The following is a 17,753-nucleotide window of genomic DNA, read 5'->3' as shown; positions in this document are numbered from 1 at the left end:
CTGTGCTGCTGTCACAGCTTCCAGGAAAAATGAGCAACCTCTTTTCATACAGTAGACGTGAGTGAGGGATGGCCAAATATCAGGAGTGCAGAGCTACCTTTCTGAAGAGACAAGCAGAGACAGAATATGCAGCAACAGCGTGTAGAACTTAACGTTGTAGTGTACATGCTTGGATTATACCTGGGAACATTTTAACCCTTTTAAAAGGGATTTTACCATCAGAAATATTATAGTATTCGTCTGACAGTTCCCATGTCAAAATCACGAGACGCTTTCTGATCTAATATACTAACAGCTTTACATTGTGAATATCCAGACGAACGTTAATTATCAAAAATTTGCATAATACTACAGAAAGACGCCAAAGGGAGGCAGGATTTTAATATACAGCTGATTATATTTGCATCACAGAAACACCATGATGCAAACTGTTTGGGTTTCTATCTCCGTGGAACATCCCTATTCTTTTTCAATCCCCACTGATGTGCGTGTGTGCGCGCATTTATATGATTTGTGCTGTGCCTGACTATCTGGGCGTGTGTGAGTGTGTTTGGGTGTAGCTTCTGCCTGACTCAGCTACTGTGATGACGCTTGTTCTTGCTACAACCAAACCGTGGCAGCAACGCACACATACACACCCCCCCACATACACACACCTAATGTCGCAACAACAGAACTCAACGCAAAAGAAAAGTCTTGTTCGTCACATAATGCGCAGCACACGATACATCCATGTGAAACACACACATAAACAAACACACGGAGACATAAGGGATGCCATTCTGCCTTATGCCTCAGGGTGTATGACGGAGACTTAAAGCAATGTTCTTTTCAGTCTAAGCACCTGATAATCCCTGCAGGCTGGCAGCATGCAGGGGAAAGTCAATCTCTCTCTTACACTCACACACACGAGACACCAGATACATTTAGAGAAAGTCATTTTGGGTTGAAATCTCTTTACCATTTCCGCTGAGTGTACTAAAAGTTCTGTACACGTGAGAGTGTGTTATATTTACTTAATAAACACATCTATATATACACATACATACACACACACACATACACACACCGTATACACCTCCATCTATCTGAACGTAGTGGACATTTCCCTTCAGCCTGCACCTGGAAAAAGTAACTTGACCATACACTTAACTTGGAACAAGCTAATGTAGTCAGAAATGCGCACTGTGCACATAAACACTCAAATGCATGTACTTACACGCGCATACAAATATATGCACACAAATACACATACGCACACATGCAGGTCTACCAGAAACATACCGACACCATCAATCACCAAGCCACTTGTGGATTTAAGCGACGCAGACAACCTGCTCTTATTAGAACAAACTAAAAGTCTCTATGCGCCCCTTTCACTCCCAAAAAAATCTTTGTCTTTAACAACAACTACAAAAAAAATCTCTGCGACTAATAAAGACTTCTGTCACAGGTTTAATACACAACAGTTCTTCTCCTGGTGGTATGTGTCTTGGCATATGATAATGTTTTTGTTAAGTATGACTAGCCTGGCAGCTCCTGTCATTGCTGTTTTGTCAGATCGGCCTACCCGCAGACAGACAGACAACATGAGTAGTTCATCCATCCACGTTTCTACTGGAAAATGTTTTGTCCTCACTGCCCAAGCTGATGTATGTGTTTTCAAAGCATGCAAACAGTAGTGGTTTCAAAACACACACTTGGCCTCAAAACAAAAACATGTCCTCCCTATTTAGCAACAGCTACTGACACTAAATGAGGAAGACAGTGATGTCCCTCTACCCCCCCACCCCGCCACTACGAGGAAGAATGCTAAATAAGGTCGTGCCCTTGCTTGTTGCACACACAGACAAAGCTGTGAGTAAAACAGGGCCAGGTGAGGTCTAGACAGTGTTTTGAGGTTGGTTTTACATTCAAAGTACTTGACTGTCACTTTTATCCACTGCCTTTTATATTAAAATAAGAGGTTCGGTGTGCTGCGTGGCACACTTCTCAAACCACCTGAAAAACTGGCAGCATAAAACGTGCTTAACACAAAGACAAACTTTTAATACGTCCACTGAATCCTCACTATTATTCAACGATTCTTACTTCCAATTTACCGTTAGTTCACACAAAATAATCCCATGTGAACCACTCAACCAGGCTAAGTAAACAGGTCCCAGACCGACTGTAAAGTTGAGGCCAGGTTACTACCGAATAATCCTTTCAATGGGAAAATAATTGGCTGCTGGGTGCACAAAGACCCAGTCACATTATTTCACTCCAGCGCACCCTAGCAGGCCATTTCCAAAATAATCAACACTTGAGTGTGATTAGAAATGTTACATGATGCTGAGGGAAAAAAAAATGTGTTTTTGTAGGCAATACGAAATTCAGGATAAGTAAATGAAATATATGCATATAATCTGCAGACTTAAATGCTTAGGAAACGTATTAGCAAGTGCTGTAGAAAAAAAAGTTCTTATGTCAGTTCAGTCCAGCTTTGACTTGATGCAGCTGTGTAATCAGAACGTGTTGGGAGGCTGTGAAAACACCAGGGACTCCTTTACAAAAACTGAGATTAGAGGATGTATTTGCATATGAAATGACCCCGACTTGTGCCTGTATGGACAATTTGTATGTGGTACATCTGACTTATCTTATATCGTACCAATATTGACTGACGGTGCTGCTGGATTTGCAATATAGCTGTATTCATTCTTCAGTTATTTAATTCTTTCAAAGTATATGGCAATTTAAACATTTGGTGCACCTTATATATTGGTTTTATTTAATAATTAATTCATGAAAGCACCACCAACCACAGTCAACAAACACAACAAAGAGAATCAAATTCTTCGGGAAACACGGACCTGAAAAAAGCTCTTTAACAGCAAAATCAACATCATCAACATTCATATTCATTCTCTGCAAGGTCACAAATTAATTCATGTTTTTACCAGCTAAACAGCACTGCTTACAGTGGCCAAAGACTTACTTTGTTCTTGTAATACGTCATATTTGTTCTCAGCAACAAAGCTGCTTCTCTGCCAAGGAGAGAGAGACTTTCCATAGGGGAAAAATACCTCTGCCTCTCTGTTTGATCAACTTCCAATCCATCATCTCTTGTGTGCAAATGTTATTGAGTGTGTTCAGTGACCACAGTCCACTGGCTCTGCTGAGGTCACAGTGGGATGATTTGTTGTGGGTGACAGTTACATCTCCGATCATATAATGATGGGCCACCATCAATAACACAGCTGTGTTGATGGTGGCATTAAAGGTGTGTGTGTGCGTGTGTCACCCAGACGTACGTAGTGGAGTTTATAGTGGTGTATCCAGAAGGACACTCTGTAATACAGGCCCCGTTATGGATGACATATTCATCGCAGACCGACTCCCGATCCTGGTTCAACTTCTTCGCCTGCTTACATCGGTTGTGAAGCTCCTGGAAAACAAGAACAAAACACGAAACATGTGTGTAAGTTTACTACAACTTTGAGCTAAATATTATTATACTTTTATATTAAATTGCTACAGTAGTTTGCCTTAAGAATTCAACTTATTGACCAACCTGGCAGAAGGAGAAGCTGACACAGCGCCAGCCCCTGAAGACGTAATATCCAGGAGGACATTTCTCTACACAGGTGTTCCCATGTTGGAGGTTTCGGCAGGCCACGCAGCTACTAGCATTACCTGGCTCCGAACAGCCACCCAGGCACTGGTCATTGCAGCACTGGCCCTGGAGGCTACACGCGCCGTGTTTACAGTTGTCCAAGCACACTGAGGGGGAGGAGAAGAGAAGGAAAAAGGTAAAGAGATGGTTAATATCAGGTTTGACACATTTGATCTGAGCCTGTATTTTATACGTTCACGACGGGTTCGTGAGGATTATAACTACTCCTGGCTTAGATGGTATTTTAGAAATTAGTGGCAGAGCAGTTCACAAAAATTGCCCTGCAGAAGCAAAGGAATATAAAAACAAAACAACAAACACAGCAGCACAGGGGTGCATGTAGGCAGGGATAGTTCTCCCTGTCCCTGCCGCTCCGCCTCAAAACATTCAACCAAGAAGGGGTGGAGAGAGCTAAACCCTGTGGTCAAACTGGCCACCAAGTGGTAGTTTGCTCTGATCTGGGAGAAACGAGGGAACCGCATGCATGTTTGGAGTGCACGTACACACATGGACATGGCTTCATGTACTATAAACAGGTGTTCTCAGCTCTGCCTTGTGGCTCCTTGTTGCCTCTTTAATGTGGTGCGGTTGTTCAAAGAGAAAATGATGATAAGGTCAAACCAAAGTCAGAAATAACAAAACACAGCAAACACAACATAAGTGATTTCCTGTTTGGGTGATGGATTTGCTGGTTATGTATAATACTGAAATATCAACGTTCTTCCACGAGGTTGGATGAAAATCTAATTTGCACAAAGACACAGGTTTAAACAAACACTAATTAGACTTCAAGAACACAATCAGACAAGTGCCAGGTATAATTTGCATGCAAACATGCAGTTGGGCGGCAAATGATTGCCCACCATGAGAGAGTGAGTGACCACAATTTAGACTTGATAGTCTGTCTGCAGCTCCATGGAAACAACCTAAACTGCTAATAGGCTGAACAATATATGTCATTGGCTCGTGTCAGCTTTGATTTGATCTGAGAAACAGCATTTGGTCAAAGTGCCTGAGTGTCAGTTGTGATTGGATTAGCAGTCAAGTTTGACCTGTGCCCTGTAATGATCTAATAAACTAGCTGTTATTGCCTTGTGTGTGAGCCAGCGGAGACTCATTAGATCTCACCTTATACCAGGCACACACTGACTGGCTCAAACAGGATAGAGACCCGCCATTAGTCAGGGTTGGCCAGTATTTACTGTAGCTGTAAGTTAATTTTTAGTCTACTATCATCCACTTAGGCAGCAAAGGAAACAGCAGAACGGCTGCATTGATGCATTTTCAGGTGAAATAATACATATCGGATTTATCACCGACTCACACCTTTAGATTACAGCATAAGGTCTTGATTTTCAATTAGCAAACATGCTAAAAACGCCAAACCAACAATCAGTGGATCAGATGTCAAAACCTTTCATTTACTTTGGAAACCATTAGAGAAAACTGCAAAAATATTTACACCGTATCCAACCTCTGAGAGGATTTCCTGTTTTAATGGCTGTCCCTCACCATGTTTCTCAGTATACTGTCAGCTTTGATATTATGTGCTAACTGAACCAAGTAGTGTTTGTGCAAGAAGGAACATGTAGGTCAAATAAAAAGCTACAAACATTTATAAGACTTTTTGTGGGCCTGCTTGAGGTCCTTCATAGGTGAGAGCAGCATCAAGGTAGGAATGGTTGTGCGTTTGAGGGAAGGTCTGCACTGATTAGTCTCCATAATCGACAACTGTGGCCATGAAAATAAGTCAATCAATACTTTAAATTGGCAACTCTTTTCTTTAGCTAATTTATTTGTGGCAGCTAGTCACTATTAACAACTATATAATTAGTTCAGTGGTTTAATGGTTTATTTTGCACAAGAAGAACAAAAGATAGATAACATAAGGTGCAGAAGGAGGGAAAAAAAATGTTTTTTTTTGTGTTGCTTATGTAAAGCCTCCACCCATAGGACAAAGAAAATATATTCATATAAGCACTTAAAAATGTTAAAGTAATAATTAAGACCAATTAAAGAAGATGGGAAATGTGAATATATATTTTATCATAATAACATCACTGCTGTCCCTTATCTGAGTTAATCTGAGATATCTGAGTTTTAAAGAAAGCTCTCTAACAGCTACAACAAATAGAAGAAACAGTTTAGATCAGTGAATCAAACTGTTGAAAGGTGAAAAATGCAATGGGGGCATACTATGCCAGCCCTCATGGGATGCCACCTCTGTGACGACATCAGGAGTTCTCAGTGCCAAGGATACAGGCTAGGACCCTCTCCCCAACCCCTCCTGTATGGGAGGGCTGTCCATTGTGCTGCCTGAGTAAAAGCAAAGAGGACGAATGGGTTTGTAAGAGGGGGAGAGGAGGGGTGTAATAATGAAGTTAAGAGAGAGAACAATGAGAAAAGGGATGGGAGGTCAAAGCCGTGAAGAGGGAGAGTGACTAATGTAGAAAAAACGTCATCTCTGACCTTCTGGAGTAGTTCATGCAGGGGTCGCTCCACTGCATTTTCTTTACTATGAGCTAGTAAACCAACCACTGCACAGTTGTCTCTGACCCACAGAGAAAAATGCATAGCTCTTTCCTAGCCCTCCCCCTCTCCTCTGTCTGCTGTGTGTGTACATGCTGTGACCACAGCATCACATAGCTGAGCAGGGAGGGCTGAGACAGCTCCCCCCAAATCCAGCTCCAGCCCAGGATCCATGCCGGAGTGTCGCTCCAGCCCCAGATCCACCCTCAGCTTCAGCCAATGTGTTTGCTGGCTGGGGGAGGCAGCCATTCAATGGCCTCTTCCATGTTGGGAGGAGAGACGCCCAGGGTTAACCCTGGCCTTGCTGGGGCAGACAGGGGGCAGACGCAGCTAAGGAGCCAACATGAAAGGGAGGATGAATCTGCTGCTGCTGCTGCTGCTGCTGCTGCTGCGGGTGAATTACAACCAGATTGAGACAGAAGCAAGGCCAAAACACAGAGAGGTGGATCTGGTAAATCAGGCTTACATTAAATCCATTCAAAAACATGGGTATGATCCACTGTTGTTTACATCCCCCTGTTATGATGAATAAATCAATGCACTACCCTGCTATTTTATTTTATCATTCAGTTATTTTTTTAATCCAGTTTCAAGGGATGTCTGCCCCTTTCTATCCGATTGGCAGCACAGTGGATTCAGAGCAGAGTACCACAGTAGAATAACACCACGACCACAGCAGCATTATTCCCCATTCTGCTCACGCTAGCGCTGGGCTACACAAGCTAGCTGGCTGCTATGCCAAACATGCTCCAGTCAGCTCACTCATTCATTCATCCCCTCCTCCTCCTCCTCCTCCTCCTACTCCACTGTCCTCTTCTCTATCCCTCCTCTCTGCCACAGCCTCACCCTGCCCTGCACCACTATCTAGCTCGCTATCTGCCTGCCTGCCTGCCTTTCTAGGCCACTCGGCCCCTCCCACTTTCATTCATACAACGCCTTGTTTTGTTTTCATGCTGGCTGGATGGGGGGTGGGGGGGTGGAGGGAAGGAGGCATGGATGGAGGGATGATTTCACTCACGCTTCAACAACAAGAGGAGGAGGCGGTAGCATCCTGGAGAGCATATCTCTCATTAAACTACACACACATACACACATGTAAAGCTTCGCTGTGTCATTCAATAATTTGCTTGCAGCTTCCCTCTTCACTCACACACTCACACACACACACCCACAGTTCCAGTAAGGGTTTTTAAACGCAAGGCCTGATCAAAGGTGTGCTGTGTTTACCTTTCATTTGGCCGTGGCAGTAAAGCACCCTGGCTGCTCAGTCCCCAGGGAAGGAACATGGTAGAAGCTGGGCAGCCAATAGCACGCAGCCACACACGGCAACACTTCCTGCTCTTAACACATAAAACCTCCCCTTTAATTGGCTATGTTGTCTATAGGCGAAGTGCTCGGAACAATAACAAACACGTTTTTACCCCAGAGCCATTTGCTCAGGAGAACACATGCACGCACACACACTCATAAGCCCTCTTACACACACACACACACACACACACACACACACACACACACAGCTGCTGGATTCACGTTTACTATATTTGGCCACAGTGGGAGTCCTAAGCTTCAAAAGCTTTGCTATAAACGTTTCAAGTGATCTGATGTAAGACATTCGCCCTGAGAGAGTAAAGGGGAGAGAGACGAAGAGGGGGGGAGGGGAAAGAGTGTAAACAACAACACACTGATCGCGGGGAGGGAGAGCCATCCTGTCATCGGAAGTGTCAATATACATGCGAGCGAGAGCGCGCGCGCACACACACACACACTCACAGATATAAGCGCATACGCCGAGGCAAAGGTCTGTTTGTGTTCGCTACAATGGCCAACAGGAGAGTAGCAGAGGAGGGAGAGTAGAGGTGAGCTGAAGCGACAGCGAGGGAGAAAGATGGGAGGAAAACAAGAGGCAGGAGTGACGTAGATGAGGAAAGAGGAATGGTAACATAAGGTTCTGGTGAACTAGCCAGCAGATAGACAGCCGTTGGAGCCCTTTATTCAAATTTAATATCTTTGCAGCATAGATACTTTTTATGGGCAGAGTTTTTTTTGTTTTTTTTAAAAGAAAAAAAGATTATATATAAAGTTAAACAAAGGAAGCATTATTGTAACTGTATAATGTATGCACATCTTTATTCTCTCTAGTTGCAGGTGTTTGCTCTAGTACATTTAGTCTGTCTGTCATTGTGCGATGCTGCTTTCGTGGCCACACCTCCCTGTTTGGGGGTGTCGCTGGGTGGTAGCGATTCATTTCATGGATGCATCTCGTGTATTCTCTTTGTCAGGTTGAGTTCTGTAAATCTGAGCCACACGCTTTCACTCAAAGTATAAAAACTGTCACATTCACCGCTGTTATTTACGTTGATGATGGCCTTTTGCTGAAATGTGTTCCTTGTTTGCCCCACATTAAGCGAGATGAATCTATCTGCGAACGCCTGCACTCCATTCGTTGTGTGTAGATAGCGTCACATCGCGTTCTGGCAGCTGCACCCAAAGTTCAAGTGGGGTTAAAGCTAAATGTTTTTCATAGGTTTTACGTGCTATTCTGAATATGTGCACATTGTCCAGCCTGTTTTTAAAGGATGAAAAGAGAAGTAGAGACAGTCATACCCTTCCCTTCCCTTCCCTTCCCCTCTGTAACAGCCACTCCCTCCCAGGGTTATTGACACACAGATAAAGAGCAGCCATTATGCAAGCAACTTTCCAAACACAGGAACCTGAGAGGCGTCTACGAGTTTACTCACGTGCACTTGCAAATATCACGATATTTGACTGCTGTTTCAAAACTGCGTGAGGCCATTACAACTAATATGTAAACATGAGGATAACAGTAAATAATCAACAGTCAGAAGTACCACCACCACCACACCTCCTTTTTCTTTGAGCACTATTTATATAATTTTGCAGAGCTGACACCAAGATAATTATGATTGTGACGCTCTTGAGGTGTTGTGTGGCTTAAATGTGTGCATGGCTCACACACTGAATCCAAAACAGTTGATGTTTGGACAAGTCTGTGCCTGTTCACAGGGTCTAACGTAGACCAGCTACATGCAGCGGGGACCCATCTTAAGATAATTTGCACATGCTCATAATAGTCAGTTAGATAAGACAATAATAGACTATAATGAATGTACTGCCTCAGTGCAAAACTAACAGCATACTGAATCTGACAGTGTTATATAAAACAGTAAGTGACGGTAAGGAAAGAAAAGGCAGAGCGCTCTGACAGGAGAGTTTCCATTGTTTCAAAGTATCTGTGTGTCCTATTGGCTAAATGACCCAGACTATATTGGGTTACTGATGGTTGGAACAGGCTGAAAGAGAACAGGGCTCGTCTCCCTCACACACAAACACACAGTTCATGCAGCGGTCTCTATTTCTCTTTAGTGTTACAAACCTCCTCTACCTGCCTACATCGTGGCTTAAATGCCATGTTTGCAAATAAATATTTTTTTTTAAATGACAGACGATTCGTGGGGTTAAACAAGTAGACATACCGGTATAGCTTTCAGTGCCCATTGTTTTTTTAGAGGGGGGAAATATTAGGCTGGTGAAGCCAGACACTGTGCGTTTGCATAGATGTTTAGTTTAAAACTAAAACCTTTTTGTATTCGATGCTTTTTGTACTGTCTCGACTGGATTTGCTGAAAATGGCGTGAACGGTGGGGATTTCCTCGTCTGCGTGTGCAAATATATATTACACTTTAATAACACATGGCCCAAACCTACCACCAACTCATCTTGCTGCTTTCCGTTTACTTACAAGTTTACTTCTGTGTCGCCACTTCCATTATAATTCATCGAGATAATCGCAGAGTACAGAGAGAATCTCTTTTTCTCTCCGTCACACATCTGCACACAATCACACCCCTTCCCTATCTGTGCATACCTGCCACAACATGTGTGGTTGTTCACTTACATAAACAGTAGCACTCTGTCAACCTCCCTGTATTAAAGACCAAAGGCCTGTTCGTGTTGGCAAGAAGGCTGTAATACGTTGTCTTTGCTGCCAACAGTCAATAAAATGACTTCAGGGCCAATGTCACAACAAGCTACACCGGTTACCATGCTGTTATGAGCAGAACCTGTTAATAAACCTGCAGAGTCTTCGTATGTGCACGGTGAAATAAGCCTGTACCGTCTTTATCAGCAGCGTCTTGCTTCACACTCATTTAACAGCTTCCAAGTGTAATTACATTCTGCTGCTATTGGCCACTAAACAGCACAATCGGCGCAATTAGAGCTTTCTTGCTTTGCTCAAGGACGATTCATAGAGGAGCACCACTGAGACCTTTGTCATTCATAGTGACCACATTTTCCAAACAGATGACTGAATGAAAGGAACCACTGGTCCTCTCTCTCTATATATATATATATATAAGGTTAGCTCTTTATCAACAGCTGCTCTCCAAATAAACACTAAGTCAGTCTAAATGTAGGGTCAGCATGAGAGCATCAACTGATAGACGTACATGAGCAAACACTGGCATGTAGACAACAAAATGAATGGGTGAATCTGGCTTAATGAGCATGGTTTTGCTCTCTGCTTTCTGTGTCTGTTCATTGATTTCCTTGTCTGTGTCTTCCTGTGTGCCGGCCAGCCCTGCTGGCCCATCTTGTTACCATGGAGATGAGTCCAGACATAGACTGTCTGCAGTAATTAGCTGCATGCACCCAACAGGCATTTTCTTAGATTCCCCTCTAGTCATCATTTGTGTCCTGTCTTTTTTATTGTAAGGCCACGTTCCTTTCATCCCTCCATCCCTTTAAGATCTGCACTCTTCTCTCCTCTCCCTGACTGATTCCCCTCTGTTGTCTCCTCTTGACCCTCCTCTGCCTGTTTCCCTTCTTCTGTCCCACCCAGCCCTATAGTCTTTAGCCCCAGGTGACAAATCTGCTCCTCCAGAAAGCCACAGCCACTAGATCTCATTACAGACACTCAGGACGGAGCTACAATCAATACGTCCCACTGATGGCCCTCCTCGCCACTCCCTTATCCTTCTGTCCTCCTACGCATCCATGGTTGGACCCTCTGCACTCTTCCATGGTCATCTCTCTTTCTTAACCTCTCTTCCCTTACATCCCTCTGTTCCCTGCCTTCATCCCTCCTCCTTACCCCCTCTTCTCTTCCCTCTCTCCGTGCCACATCTTTAATTTTGTCACACTGCCACCGTTTGCCGCTGGCTGCACTTTTTCTGACATCTAGAGGCGAACATGAAATACAAACACAGAAACAAAGACACGCTAGGACCACAAACACACACTTACGCAGACACTGCTGCAATCAACACAAACTTTCTCTCTCTCTGTGTCTCTCCCCCTCCCTTCTTCACACAGATTCACACACTCCCACAAGCCAGGAGTAGACAAAAACATTCATACTTGACACAACTGAGACCAGCAAACAGTTTCTCTCTCATACACAAACAAACACACACATGCAGACACACAACACACACACACACACACAGGAAGAGGTCCAGCAGGTTTTGCTGACTGGACAGTTTGGTGACAGTGGGAAGGTGATAAAGAGAGGCGGCAAGTGAACATCCATCTAGAGAGTGAGACACCTGCATCACCGGCCTCATGATTTTCCTTCACATCACCACTGAGAATCACTAACACACACACACACACACACACACACAGCAGCATTAGACGCACTAGTCTCTTTATAACTGTCGCAGAGACCCAGTAGCGTGTCTGGGCTGCCGTCAGGTCAGTGATTCATCGAGTCAGTACCATGCGTTAAGAGACACATGCATCAAACAATGACGATCGGGAGCAAATTTAGTGTCAGTTGTACTTGTTCCAGGTCGACTCAAATGATGTTTGATGCATTTTGACCCACGGCCACCAGCTCTGTCGCTTCATAATCAAACTCGAGCCAGGACACACACTTTACCCTGAGACCGGCCCGTGACAATCAACTCTGAATCACCTTCTCGCTCAAACGTCCAGACTTCTCCCTCGTACTGACGCAGCAGTCGGCCGACAGCAAACCTCTGAATCAAAGCCCGACTGCAGCAGTTCCAACATCTATCATGTCACATCGGAAATTAAATGCCTGAATAAATTAAAAGACACCTAACGCTATTCCCTGCGTCTCCACTACGGCATTCCACCTCCATGCACACAAAATACCCACGCTGCCTCGAAGAACTGTAGACAGCGATCTGACATCTTTAACTGGGCACTCTAAGTGCAGTTTTATGGATTGTAGTTGTGCTTAGATAAATACCCTGTTTCATCTAGGTAATTTAATCATTGGCACTGAGTGGCAGCCCAGTCATGACTAAGGTGTTTTTAGGCCCTCTCTTTCTGCCTCAATGGCCCATTATCTCCTCATATTAGCCACAGAAAGTGAGAAGGAGAGAGGCAAAAGGGAGAACTCAAATGGCTCACACTCGCTCTGTGTCCTCAGCTGACACGGAGAAAATGTTTATCAAAAGGGCTGATTGTCACGGATTCTATCTTTCTCTTTTCTTATTCTGCCTTTCTCTCTTTCCTCTCCTCCTACCACCACCTCTCTTCCTCTTCCCTGCCTTTCTTGTGTTTCGGGGGCTTTGAGTTCAGCTAGCTCATATGGCTGGACAAAGAATTTGCTGAGGATGCCACGCATCTTGTAACAAGCGATGTTGGAGCAGTCCTGAGGAGATCAGAGCCAGGCACCGATGGGATTAGAAAATACATGACTTGTCAATGAATCAGAGAATATTCACAATTTTGATATGTGATATTTATATACTGAAGAATTCATCTAAAATAGTTTCCATTTTCTAAAAATAGGAACCACTTGCTTTACTTTGTATAATACTTGGCGACTGACATTTTATAGACTAAACATTTCATCAATCCATCAATTAGGTACACATCAGATACAATAAGTCCATAAAAAGAATAATATTTAGCTACAGTGCTTCTTGGAAAATCTTTACTCATAGACAAAATGAAAGGTCAGCCCAAGTTTTTGGAATCTCACTGCGTTACATTTGTGTATAAACAAAATTGTCTCAAAGATAAAAGCGAGGCCAACAATACAGACAACACAGGGGCAGATAAAGATGTAGCAACAAGCATACGGGCAAAATGTGAAGACAAACATGCATGTGGAGACAGAAGAAATCTGGTACAGGTAAACACAAACAGTCCCGGTAAGCAAAAAGCAGAGAAACAAGCAGATTACCCCACACAAACAATGGCACAGACACAAGAAAACTTAACCCTATATTCCTTCCTCAACAGTCCACACACACACACACACACACATACACACACACACACACAAACTCCATGCTCCTGTGCTTCTGCAGGCTGGCCAGCTGCACTGAGCAGTAGGCACAGTGTGGGGGCCAGAGCAGGATGGCTGCAGTGCAGATGCTAGCTGCCCTATTTCATATTCACAGCATAGCACTAAGCAGAGCTACGGTACACAGACAGGCACACACAAATACACATTTTTGCAAACACACACACACGCATTCATGCACACAGAGCAGAGCAACTGATGAAGAAGAGAAGAAGACAATACCGAACTGCACAGATGTCATTTGTGAAGTTTCAGAGCAGACGACGAAGCTCAGAATGTTTTGATTGTTGTTATTATGTGACGAACTCAAAAGGCTCACGTTCATTTTATACAGAGAGAAAAACACGTGTTAAAAAATGTAATCAAATCACAGAAATATCCATTTTGAAGCCTCCATTTTAAGTTTAATTCTGAGTAATTCAGTTTAAAAAAAAGTGAAGCTTTTCAAAAATCTGACCAGATGTAATTTTGAGTGGCCTCACTGCTCTTTGTATCAGACAAATACGAGCACTCCCATCCCACCCTTCTCCTCTTGCCATTCATATCCCACAATGCCTCAGGAAGGCTATTTATTCTGGGAGGAAGGAGGGAAACTCTCAATCATAACTACAAGAAACAGGCTTGTCACGAGGGGTCACATACACACATTCCCTCATCTTATGTCCAAAACACACCAAAAAATACAGTACACAGGTCACATGTCTCTGACACGTGAGGTTGGAGCATCATTCTTTTGTTCTGAGACAAGTGGCCCTCCCTTCCTGCCCCTTGACCTCTGACCTCAAGGACTGGAGAACAACATCACAGTTTCCAGGTCTGAATCAAACTGTATTAAGGACTTATCATTATCTACTTGAATTCCTTTTATTACATACATGGACATTTGAGGTTCTGGCCATTTTAGGTAGTGTTAGTTAGTGATAAACTGACTTTCATATTTTCCAAATGATTTCCATGCTCCAAGGGTCAGCGTCCTTGTGGAGTTTTAAAAAAACGAAAAAAAAAAAAAAAAACCTTCAGTCACTGAAAAAATAGTCCATTGTCTAATACACTGGCATGGGTTTCAAGGGTCCTTGGTCATGAAATGTGCTTGGGTTATAAAATCTGAAACATGGTGATTTTAATGTCTTCGCCCACAAAAACAGAAGTCATGGAACTGCGGTTGTCAATTCACCGTCATCCCTCACAACCTCCCTTCAAGTTGTCGAAGCCTCAGTTTGACCTCACCGAGAGCCATCTTTCCATCAGCAGAGCGAGTGGCCAAGAAAAACAGCTGAGAAGACTGGCCAGGGGTCTCCTGAGTCGGTGCGCAGGGACTGATTATGGAGAGTGTTAGTCATAAGCAAAACAGTGTAAACTCAGGATTCAGGCTCAAATCCGTCGAAGGAATTTGGGGAAAATTGGGAGATGTCTTATGGCTTCTGTTTGCACTACTTTTTGGTCGTTCCGTCTATCTGATCACATGCCACGTTTGTTTCTGTCTTGAACGGGGCCACGTTGGTGGGAAAGCTATGAACTGGGAAGAAACACTGGAAAAAATTGCAGAAAAAATGTGATGAAGGGATAATGTAATGAAAATGTATCAAAAGTGAATTAGCCTTGAAAAAAAGAATCTGGTTGAAGATTGTTCTTGAGTTACTGAGTTTAAATTACATGATGAGGCTTACATAAAGAATACAGCTATGTCCATTACTAATAAAGTGGCTTGTTTGGTTTTAGGTAAAAATGTATGTATGTTACATACATACATTTTTACCTAAAACCATACATTGTATCTATCTGAAACACGATCCTATTTAAACTTTATTTGTAAACAGCTGCCTCTCTCTGGCAACTTAAGACTATAACTGAAATGAGCTTTTACAGCCATGTTGTGTTATGGAGAGTTCAGGAGCTGCAAAACAAAGCAGCAGCCAAGCCACGTGGATGTTTCCAAGTTAACACTGTTTCAGATCAGACTCTAATAATCCGGACCGATTCAACAGGTGCTGACATGATTCAATCAATCATCCCAACACCTAGCATCAACAGCTGAAGGTATTTCTGGCAACAAAGCGTGTGATCAGGTAGTCAAAATCCTTGCAAAGTCCACAAATCCCACATGAAGCATCACCTCCTTGTCTAGACTATGCAGAAATAGTATTCGTGTTATACAGTTTATAGTCAGATCTCTGCACTTTTTTTTTTTTTTGACAACACTGATGTGTCTGCTGACTGATATGTCTGATGACAGCTCACTGTCTGCCTGCCAGTCTATCCCTCAAAAATGCCCCTGTTGTAATGCTAATGCGGCGCGGGCTGCTCTAAAACCTCCCCTAATTAAAATCTTAGTTCCAATAACTGCCAGACTAAAGAGATTTCCCATAAGCACACACTATTAACTGCCGAGCAAGAGAATGAAGAGAGATTAAGTGCATGTGTTGGTGTGTGCGCATGAGCGTGCGTTCACCTGCCACTGACAAGCGTTTTATATGGGAGGAAACAGACCAACAACAACATCATAGAGACGGATTTTACACCTTTGATGTAACAGAATCTATAATAACCCTGGATAGGCCATAAACAGATTCCCTCACCACTCTGGTCATACGCTGTGCCCTGACATGCCGACGGTGAGGATGAGGGAGGGAGGAACAGAGGGCAACGGCAATGCAGCATGTGAAAACAGAGAGTGATCCGCAGCTGAATGCAGTGATACAGATGCCCAGGAGAAGTGAGTGGTTGATGGGAGCAGGAGAGGGCGGGGGGCAGACAGAGAGGGGTGAAGCTCCTGGGGTAAAAAGGAGGGAAGGAGCATGAAAGAAAGAGCAAAAGAGACGCCTCGGCACATCGGACAAGACTGCGGATGATGCATAAAGGACAGAGGAGCTGCGGAGGGTGCAGGCAGCACGTGGCCCTACGAGGGAAACAATCAGCAAAATAAAACACAGCGTGGATTCAACAATCCAGGGTAGAGAGCTCTTCCTTTCTGTCCTCCTATCCCTCACTCACTCACTGACTCTGATCATTTTCGCTTTGACAAACACCCCTCCCCCAGGCTTGTTTTTCTCTCCTGGTACAGGAATTCGCGGGGCGTCTCCTCAAAAACAAGATTAAACGTCGGACACATCATTCACCTTAGGAGGGCCATTAGAGATCAGAGTTCAATTTCACATTCTAAATATGTATATTTTGCCGCAGAAATGATATTCCTAAATTGGATATTCAAAGTATCCTTTGTCTTAGCTGATTTGAAAATAAAGTGAATAATGTGACGTGCGATTACATGAATAATTGTCTTCACATCTATGTTTACTCAGTGTGTTTGAGGTTTGACATCCTCTTCAGCACATGATTGCACCACACAGCCAAACTATTTAAGTTAATCTGTGCTTAAACTGTGTTGCAGACAATACATACAAAAGTAACTGAGCTTTGACAAAAACAAAATCAGACTTGATTATTCCTTCTTTCATGATGAAAGCTGTATATCAGCATTTTGATACCCGACACTAATTTAAAGACAACGCTGTATGAATTGAAAAGACTGAGGATAGGAATTTAAAAAGGATATGACAGTAATTCAGTAGGTTTAACTCAAATGTCGTGCCAAGCTCAGTTTCTCACTTCTCCGTCTTTCGCTGCATGTTTCTGTCTGCGAAACTGCCAAGTGTGAGACTGTGAGTAAGAAGGAGGAGCTGTTCTTTCACTGTAAGCCCCAGAGGAGAAATGAAAAGAGAGCTTCTGCACATGCACATTTTTTTCTTTTTATTTTATCTTGGATTTCACATACAAAGCAAAAGCAACTAAGGCTGTTTACAAACTCTGTCCTGGGAACGTTAAGCACCGAGTGATGGAACCCATAATGAATCTGCATCTGGCACGGCATCCTCTAAAGTTAAATGAAAGGGTTTCCCGGCTATAGAGAGGCTGAGGTGCTGCGCCCACGTGCTTTTTGTGGAGCACCCAAAGCCAAATGAACATTAAAAAGGCATCTAGGCATCATATAAGAATTAATTTAGAACGGGGTTCTATACACTGACAAAAAGAAATGATGGCAAGGGAGGCTTGATCTCAGAAAGCTTAGCTTGCAACAGGATAAACTGCCAATGAGAAGTCAGTGTTTGGATGAATGCGTGACTGGTCTGTGACAGGTGGCGCTCACCACCAAGATCATCAAAAGCTTTTTGTATATTTATTTAACTGTGAGGATATACAACAAATCTAGCCTTGAAAAAAGATAGTACTATTTAACCTAGCTATTATACATAGGTAGGT

The 17,753-nt window shown here is 43.3% G+C and overlaps 1 protein-coding gene across 2 annotated transcripts in view; it reads right to left on the bottom strand.

Annotated features, from left to right (window-relative positions):
- insrb (insulin receptor b) overlaps window positions 1-17,753 on the bottom strand; it is a 77,519-nt gene that overhangs the window by 16,894 nt on the left and 42,872 nt on the right. For both annotated transcript variants that reach the window (XM_085774369.1, XM_085774370.1), the window contains exons 3-4: window positions 3,557-3,765; window positions 3,297-3,430 (exon numbers count right to left, since the gene is read on the bottom strand). In XM_085774369.1, the coding sequence (XP_085630495.1) occupies window positions 3,297-3,430; window positions 3,557-3,765 (343 nt within the window). The remainder of the gene's footprint in view (window positions 1-3,296; window positions 3,431-3,556; window positions 3,766-17,753) is intronic.

The sequence above is a fragment of the Trachurus japonicus genome, chromosome 4 (assembly GCF_045865225.1).
Source record: "Trachurus japonicus isolate A0001 chromosome 4, Traja_1.0".
In the NCBI taxonomy this organism is placed as follows: domain Eukaryota; kingdom Metazoa; phylum Chordata; class Actinopteri; order Carangiformes; family Carangidae; genus Trachurus; species Trachurus japonicus.
The sequence above is the reverse complement of the archived record's forward strand: the minus strand, read 5'-3'. Positions and strand labels throughout refer to the sequence as shown.